Source organism: Acanthopagrus latus, chromosome 1 (assembly GCF_904848185.1).
Source record: "Acanthopagrus latus isolate v.2019 chromosome 1, fAcaLat1.1, whole genome shotgun sequence".
Classification (NCBI taxonomy): Eukaryota; Metazoa; Chordata; class Actinopteri; order Spariformes; family Sparidae; genus Acanthopagrus; species Acanthopagrus latus.
The window spans coordinates 12,951,782-12,960,458 of NC_051039.1; the positions used below are offsets into that span (position 1 = coordinate 12,951,782).

General features: G+C 43.4%; 2 protein-coding genes and 1 non-coding gene across 7 annotated transcripts; 1 reads left to right on the forward strand and 2 right to left on the reverse strand.

Moving 5' to 3' along the window:
* On the forward strand, nt 1-4,584 carry rps6 (ribosomal protein S6). The gene is made up of 6 exons (XM_037120028.1): nt 1-139; nt 796-927; nt 1,472-1,682; nt 2,312-2,458; nt 3,838-3,995; nt 4,449-4,584. Exons 1-6 carry the CDS (start codon nt 134-136, stop codon nt 4,542-4,544), a joined length of 750 nt encoding a protein of 249 aa, XP_036975923.1. The 5' UTR covers nt 1-133; the 3' UTR covers nt 4,545-4,584.
* An 857-nt stretch (nt 4,585-5,441) lies between these two features.
* On the reverse strand, nt 5,442-7,888 carry LOC119020315 (perilipin-2-like). 5 transcript variants are annotated; one of them, XM_037099592.1, is made up of 7 exons: nt 7,781-7,888; nt 7,643-7,673; nt 7,145-7,328; nt 6,747-6,829; nt 6,416-6,653; nt 6,181-6,317; nt 5,442-5,880 (listed from the first exon to the last, which is right to left on the reverse strand). In XM_037099592.1, exons 2-7 carry the CDS (start codon nt 7,661-7,663, stop codon nt 5,545-5,547), a joined length of 999 nt encoding a protein of 332 aa, XP_036955487.1. In that variant the 5' UTR covers nt 7,664-7,673; nt 7,781-7,888; the 3' UTR covers nt 5,442-5,544. The 5 variants fall into 5 exon arrangements, with proteins under 5 accessions (XP_036955487.1, XP_036955495.1, XP_036955478.1 ...); XM_037099600.1 differs by having other exon boundaries at nt 5,442-5,748; nt 7,643-7,783; XM_037099583.1 differs by having other exon boundaries at nt 7,643-7,783.
* Nucleotides 7,889-8,522: 634 nt separating this feature from the next.
* Nucleotides 8,523-8,604, reverse strand: trnas-cga. Its single transcript has one exon. It is a non-coding gene; the product is annotated as a tRNA-Ser (tRNA).
* Between the last annotated feature and the right edge of the window lie 73 nt (nt 8,605-8,677).

Here is an 8,677-nt window from a genome sequence, read left to right on the forward strand (position 1 = left end):
CCTTCAGCTGGAGTCTGATGAGAACGTAACAGTGAGCCAGTTATCGCGAGAACATTTCAGGCCTATGTGAGACCACGGAGCGGATATCCGTTCTCTTTTCCGTGGCGGACCGTCGTAGGGCCGGTTTGGCAAAATGAAGGTACAATGTTTCCCTAACTGTAAATCACCATTTGAGGCTGTTTTCGTTAAAATACTCCCGTGTTGTAGATGCCATGGTTCTGAACTTAAAAGCGGAGTAGTTAAATATTACATTCACGGATCTGACACGAAGGATGAGCTTTGATTGTGATAGCATCCAGCGCTGAGGATTCTGTCGGCTAGTGGTTTGAGAAACATGGCCGCACACTGAGCGCAATGTGCAACGAGCCCAAGTCTCAGTGAACTGCATTAAAAAGCTTTAAAACTTTTTAGCCGACTCAGTTTAAACTTTGTGTTTTCCGCGTTGTCAATTTACGCAGTTTCAATGGTTATACTAATGCTAGCGATGTACCGACGGCTAATGTTAGCAGGCTATCAGTTAGCCGGCAGAGAAGCTAACAGGCCCCCGAGCCATTGAATCTCTAAGTCTAGCTTTAGCTCAAATACGCTAATCTATAGTCATTACAGTTACAAGTTAGAGGTTTTCTCAAGTCTCACACGTTCCCCTGTAATGTCAGATGTTCTCCTCACAGCTCTCAGCTAGTATTACCTGCTACACCTGCCTCCATGAGGACTTTCAGTAACCTGTCATGACCTGTGTGTACTCCAATATGCTGAAGTTCATGTACTAACATTCTCATTGTATCTCCCTTTCAGCTGAACATCTCATTCCCCGCTACTGGCTGCCAGAAGCTGATTGAAGTTGATGATGAGCGCAAGCTGCGTACTTTCTATGAGAAGCGTATGGCCACTGAGGTGTCCGCTGACCCTCTGGGAGATGAGTGGAAGGTATGTAGTGATATTCACACTTTGATGTCTTTTATACTTGATGTGACCTTGCTAGTGTACATTTAAGTATTCCTTGCTGTGAGTGGGACATACATGCACATCATAATGCAGACTGTGGCACACCAGTAGACCCTTTTTGACTGGTCTGTAGTCATTAAGGGGGGACAGCGTGTTGCCAAAGTAACTGTGGAGCTGCTTTACCAGATGCAACCAGAGCCTGGGTCAGTGGATGGTTGAACTGCAATGCTCTCTCATTCAATGTGTGTATACTATCAGACACTCAAGCTGATTTTCTCCTATGATGACTAAAATGCAGCAGTTTTGTTTGTCCTCGCATCCACACCTTAAAACGTCCCCCTCCCAAGCTCCTCATCTCAGTGCATTTAATAGATTTAAAAGTCATCAGTGATTGCAGTTTCCAGGTCATAGGATGAGAGAGGATGCAAGCGAGCAAAAGTTGGCATATACAGAAATCATCTCTGTGTGACAGGTATCTTAAACAGAATAGCAGAGGAGTAACAGCTGTGTTTCTGTGCTCTTACAGGGTTATGTGGTGCGCATCAGCGGAGGCAACGACAAGCAGGGCTTCCCCATGAAGCAGGGTGTGCTGACCCACGGCCGTGTGCGCCTGCTGCTCAGCAAGGGACACTCTTGCTACCGTCCCCGCAGGACTGGCGAGCGCAAGCGCAAGTCTGTCCGTGGTTGCATCGTTGATGCCAATCTCAGCGTTCTGAACTTGGTCATCGTCAAGAAAGGTAACGTTCTCCATCTGGCTTATAAGGACTAATTTACAATGTAGAACATCTGATTCAGAAAGTTAACCTGCAGTTAATTCTTGTAGGCTACACAGTGTAGACTTTTTTTCCGATGACAAATTGTTGGTTGTAAATTCTGTTCACGGCACACCAGTAGACCCTTTTTGACTGGTCTGTAGTCATTAAGGGGGGACAGCGTGTTGCCAAAGTAACTGTGGAGCTGCTTTACCAGATGCAACCAGGGTCTGGGTCAGTGGATGGTTGAACTGCAATGCTCTCTCATTGACTTGTCTACACGAGTATTGGACTGACACTAGAGCTGTTATAATATGACTAAGATGAAGCAGAGAATTTTTTATTTTTTTTTCAACACTTTCAGTTTCCTCTTAAACTGAGTCTGGCAGAGTGAGATGAGATCCTGTTAAGTGTGGCCAGATTTTCCAGAAAGTGTACAGTCTCTTGTCATTCTGCAGTAGCAGGCAGCTGCGTCTTTGTCTGTGCCCTTGATTTTTTTGTCCTTAATGACTTGATTTGTTTATGATTTATGCAGGTACCCAGCAATTTTATAAAATGAACTTGACCATAATCATCTTGATTGACCCATCTTCTTCTGGTCTGGTTACCCTCAGGTGAGAAGGACATTCCCGGGCTGACCGACAGCACCGTCCCTCGCCGTCTTGGTCCCAAGAGGGCCAGCAAGATCCGCAAGCTCTTCAACCTTGCCAAGGAGGATGACGTTAGGCAGTATGTTGTGAGGAGACCCCTGACTAAAGAAGGTAAGCATAGCGCTGTTCCCACTGCCAGTTTTACTTAAGCCTCCTAGTGATCAGAGTATCGCTCTTTACTGGGTGTTGATTTAACTGTCAATGAAGCTTGAATGAGACTATGTGCCAGTTAAACACAAGTTTTAGGGGAAAGTTGGTTCCTTCAAGGTAAAAGATGGGGATCAGGGATATACAACTTAGGCTAAGATATTGATTTACAATACTTGGGATGACCTTAAAACAGTTTGAATATTTTTTTTAATTATATAAATGGCTTGGCTCTTGGTGTAATATTGCAAGGCTTTATGTCTTAAGCCTTTTGCTTTTGTGATAACTGCACCAATTATCATCTCAGCTGTTTAGCAGTGTACTAGATGTATACACTTGTAGTTATTATCCTCTTTCTTAAAATTCTGTTTTTACACGCAGTCTGAGTAGTTCCTTTCCAGATAAAACTTAGGTCACCAAGAACATTAGTCTGTCTTGCTGCTCCTCTGCCTCTGTTTGCCTGGGTTTACTTTTTGTGTAAAAAGATAAAAATCATTGACCATACACACAAAAGAGCCTGGGGCAGAGGATTGGAATGACAAATTTATCATTTCAAATGAAAATGCTGCTTAAGTATTGCACCTACTTGAACTCTAAATAGTGCGTACAAACATTAGTGATGATGCAGGTGTAATGATGGAGACATGCATGTTGGTCTACGGCATCCTTAAATTAACTTTACTCTGAAGGTTGAATAAGTAAATAGAATACACTGGCTGTTGGTGATGAGCTGATGCTATGCCAGAGTAAAAGCCCTTTTACTTTTTGGCTTCATCAGCATAAGTTCTGGAAAATGAGTCCTGCTCTGAAGCGGTTGTCACCTCTGTACATCACAACATTAAGTACACCTGCATCAGTAACAATGCATGGGCGCAGTGTTAAAATCAGCTGCTCTACTTACTCTGCATTTTGTAGAGATGGAGCTGTCATCACTGAGGATGGTGACAAAATGATTGACCTTTCTGGTTGTACAAAGTCTGCTGTACAAGCCAAGATCAGGAACAGATGTACTGGATACTAAACTTAAGTCAGGAAAACAAAAACAGCAGATAAACTTCGATTTAGAGCTTTGTGGTCTCACAGTATAGTCGGTTGATGTTAAATGTGATTTGTAGGAATGGAATCACTGTTTAATGGGATTTTAAAAGAGTTTTTGTGGAAACAAATGTAGAAGTTGTTTGGTTCCAATAAAGTTTCGGTCTTGATGATGCTCATCATATTGGCAGTTTTCCTGCACTGGAGCTATTAGAGTGAATGGGAATATCATGCACCATCACCCAACTCAATCTACCTCATTAGGCATTTGTTCACATTATAATAACTGGATGTCATCTGTCTAATAGGCAAGAAGCCCAGAACTAAGGCTCCCAGGATCCAGAGACTGGTGACGCCCCGTGTGCTGCAGCACAAGCGCCGCCGCATTGCCCTGAAGAGACAGCGCACCCAGAAGAATAAGGAGGAGGCCTCTGAGTACGCCAAGCTGCTGGCCAAGAGGATGAAGGTAATTTTGTTAGCTCTAGATTGCATCATATGTTAATGTGAATTTTCTAGACATGGTGAAAAATCCTTCACATTGGGGAAACTATTAGATTGAAAATGCAGATTCATTGCTGCACAGAAATGTTTTTCATAGAGGTCATCTTTGCAACATTTTCTGTGCTGTTATACATGTTGAGTTAGTAGGATTGTCATTTTGTTTGGATTCCTCATTTTAAAAGTTTTGATTAGAAAGTTATTACAATTAACATTAAAACAAGGTCAAATCCAAGTGTAGGTCATTGTAGTTTATTAGTTGGTTTGCTTTTTGAAGAATTGCCTTCAGCAGTAAACCAATATTGTGAAAGGGCTGAGGTTAAAGGCATCCCTTGTGATATTGCTGTGCAGCAGTCTTGACTTGAATGGCTGCTTTTTTGTATTGAAACATTTTACTGACACATTTTGTTCCTGTAAACAGGAGGCCAAGGAGAAGCGCCAGGAACAGATCGCCAAGAGGCGCCGCCTTTCTTCTCTGAGAGCATCCACATCCAAGTCAGAGTCCAGCCAAAAGTGAAATCAAAAAGTCAAATAAACACATGTTTTGCTGAAAAAAATCCTTTTGTAATTCAATTTTTTTTAATACAGTGGTATAATGGGATGTTTACATTTAGGGCATTTAGCAGATGCTTTTGTCCAAAGTAACTTGCAGTATTTCATACATTAATACACTGCTGGTGGTGGCTGCCATGTAAGGTGCCAACCATTCCATCAGGAGCAGTTTGGGGTTCAATATCTTGCCCCAGGACACACAGACCTGGGGAATCATACCAGCATTCTGATAAGATGTTCACTCTACCACTGAGCCACAGCTGCCATTTGCATTGCAGAAGGCAATACGACTGACATGAGATGACGATGGGGTGGTCTTACCCCTGGATGAAGTTGGTGGGTTGCTGTGACAGAAAAGTCATACTGTAAGAATATGAAAATATTGTGGGTTTGAGTGCAAGAGTCCGTATCATTTTGGGTGGTGGTCCCGGGACTCGTTAAGGATCCCAACTGCAGAGGGGAAGAAACTGTTCATGAGGTGGGAGGTTTTGGTCCTGATGGACTGCAGCCTCCTGCCAAAGGGGAGAGTGTCAAAGTCTGTGACTGGGAACTACAGTGAGGCCAGGAGTGGCTTGGTTGAGGATTTGAGGTGGGGCAGCACAAGGCGCTCGAACAACTTCATCACTACAGTGTCTGTAGTCATTCAGTCCTGTGGTCCCTGGCTTTTTGGGGACGGGGATAATGGTGGAGACTTTGAAGCGGTACAATCAACCATACAGACAAATTCAACATCAAAAGGTGTTTTGTTCTATAATTACATGATTAATAATGTCCCCCCCCATTATTTGCACCAAATACACACTGCCTAATTGTGGTGGCTTGTCTGCCTGAACAGCAGGCAGATTTAAAAGCACAACGAGAATCAAAGTTCATGAATGTTCAAGTTTTATTTAAGTTCATTTAGGCCAATTTTCAGCTGGACCTGAAAGTGGGACATGAATTCAGCACACTATCATGATGTTCTATCAGCGACCAATACATCCTTTAACATCACACCCGTTATCAAATGGAGACGTCTTGGTCGGCCACCTCATTCGGACGGCTGGTGGCGTCGCTTGATGGTGAACCTGGACCACGTCCTTGTGAGTTGAGGGCTCAGCAGCACTTGGACAACGTCTCTTTTGGTTGGGTCGGTGTTGTTGGGACAGCGGGCAGCTCAAGTTGTACATCTGGCAGATAAAGAACAAAGCAGACACAAGCTGATGCTGCACGTACTGAGGCAGCCCCCACATACTGCAGGCCAAGGTCTGCCAGCCGGTCTGAAGGTCCTGAACCAGACCTGAAGACAAGTTCTCCATGATCTGTGGAGTAGAGGACAACAGACTAACTTCTCTCAGGCTAAGAAAAGACAAGTCAAATGGATTTGTGAAGTGACATTTCATCCTGACATGCAAATGGATGTAACCCACCTTTGTGATCAGCTTTCTTACTTTTAAGTCTTTGAGTGTTTTCATGTGTCTAAATAGGGGCTTTTCAGTAACAGACTAAATCTAGGTGTTGGGTCATAAATGGATAAATCAACATATTAGAGAGGTGTTGATGGTGTTGTGCGCGTGTTTCCCATACTTTCTAACATGCGTGATAAACTACTCACAGCACACCTGAACAGATTGAATCCTGGACCCCACCATGTGGTAGGTCCTCCTGCACAGCTTGGCAGTGAGTGAAACCAGCTGCACAGGGTAACTTCTCCTGGGTGTCGCCACATCGAAACCCTCCAGCAAGTGAGCTTCTATTCCTATAAAGTCAGCAAGAAGATAATTTAAGTGACAAGAGACATTTAGGTTCTGAATGTGACTCGTTTTACATCAGGTAACTCTTCATTAAGCCACGTACCTTTATCCTCCTCAGTGGGAGGGAGCACTCGGTCCATCAGAGCCTCTGACCTGATCAGAGCAGCGTCCAGTCCCATACAGGCCACACTGATGGCTCGGTCCACAAGCGGCTGGTCAGCCCGGTCACCGCCCTGCTGCATCATGTCCATCAGCCACGTCACACAGTCCACGGTCCCATTAGCTGCAGTGCTCACCACATCCTGGATCTCGTGCATCTTGGTCTTGGCAGTGGCAACAATCTGGATGAAACAGAACAAAGCCAGGAGATGATTGACGGAAAGATTTATGAGGCTCATTTAGGTCTGAAAAATAAAAAGAGAAAGAAAATATACCTCCTCTGTGGGTGTGTGCAGCACTGGGAACCTCGTCTCCAGCCAGTCAAGACTTTTACATGCGACGTCGTTTGCAATGGAAACTGTGGGAATAATCCAGGCAGTGAAGCAGTTAGTGAAAAGTTATCACATTTCTGCAATAAAAGACCCCTGCAGTCTTCATTTAGCAGGAGATGTTGCCCCTATAAACACAACTTTATTTGAGCAAATATAAACTCAGCATCCTGAGAGGATTATCAAAGGGGAGATTACAGTATCTATACTTCACATGTCTATTGTGTGGTCTCTCCTGCAGCAAATTCTTTTCCAGTGATCACCTTCTTTGTTTCACAGTTTGATTCCAGACTGGGAACAGCAGCAGGGTGCAGGCATGTACCAGTGTGACTGACTGAACTTACTGTGTGGCTCCAGTTTAACAATGACAGGTGAAGCCAGAGCCGTCACTCGTGTCTCCAGACCCTCACACACAGACATCAGGCTGGGGTGGCTGCACTTGGTGTCCGTGTACAACACCGACAGCCTTATGCAGGCTGAGCGAACCACTGGCAGCTTGGCCAGTCTGGCAGCTACACTCTGTCCCTTCTGCGGGAAATCAATAGACACACAGAGCTACAGACACAGTCCATTTTATTCAGCAACAGTTTTACTTGATGCACAGATATTCTGTTTCTGATATGTGTTTTTTTTTTCTTTCAGCAAATAAGTAATCTGAAGCCCCAAAAATCCAAAATATATGATTTAGGGGAAGTTCAATTGATAAGAATCTGCCATCCAAGCTGTTTACAGCTGGATTTATATGTAGAAACACAGAAAGTACAAACAGGAGAAAGACTAGAGGTCGATGAGGACGTGTTGATGTGTCGCTTGTACAGGTAATCCAGCTGGATTGTTCTCACCTGGTTGTTGTTCATCGGCATGTTTCCTTAACTGGGGTTAAAAAAAACCAAACCCTTAATATGAGTAAACGTTTAGCAGACTGTATTTGAAAACACAGACAACACTAACCCTGCAGAAAGGGGTAAGAACCCCCTTACCTGTCTCTCCTCACATCGCGTGGTCGCGTCGTCAATTAGCGCTCACCTGTGCTGAACGCCGCTCAGAAGCTCTCGGGCTGATCTCGCGAGATCTCAACGCATCTGCGGTAACGTTCAGTCATAGAGTTTATTCATTTTCGTTTCGGTTTTTATTTGTTTTTCTTTCTTTTTTCTTTCTTTCTTTTTTTATTTTTTAAATCAGTCAGCATCATGAACACTTTAATCAGGACTGTTCGGGGTGTTCAGGAGCTTTGAGTGCTCAACTGATACTAATGTACTCTACATATATTCTCTAAAGTTTTTGTTAATATATTTCACGTTTTGCACGCTTAGCTGACCTGTCAGCAATGACTGAAATACTCTGTTGTTTATTCTTGCAATGAATTGGAATATAATAACATTAGATTTTTATATCATTTGTCATTAATTAAACAATATGTTCCTTATAATTAATAGGCTACCAAAGCACATACTTTCCTACATAGGATCCTAACGATTTGTAAATTATTGTGAATTCAAGAATTCGTTAACGGGTGTATTTAATTAATAATTAGTGCATGAATAGTGCACTTTTTTACTGAGCCCTTTTATTTCAGACAGCAGTTTCTCTACATTATAATGTACCTTCGTCGCTGGTTTTGCTCATAATCACAGCACGCTGATTTTTCCGAACAGGTTTTGTTTACGCCAACGTTCGGTTGTTGTTGTTTTGGTCACATACATTGATTAAAGCTGGCTTCATCGCTGTGAGCAGGATTTGAACCTGCGCGGGGAATCCCCATTGGATTTCGAATCCAACGCCTTAACCACTCGGCCATCACAGCTCTGAAGAGCCGAAAGAACAACACGAACACTCACTTACAAACGCTTCTTAGTCTCGATTCTGTTTCCTTAGAC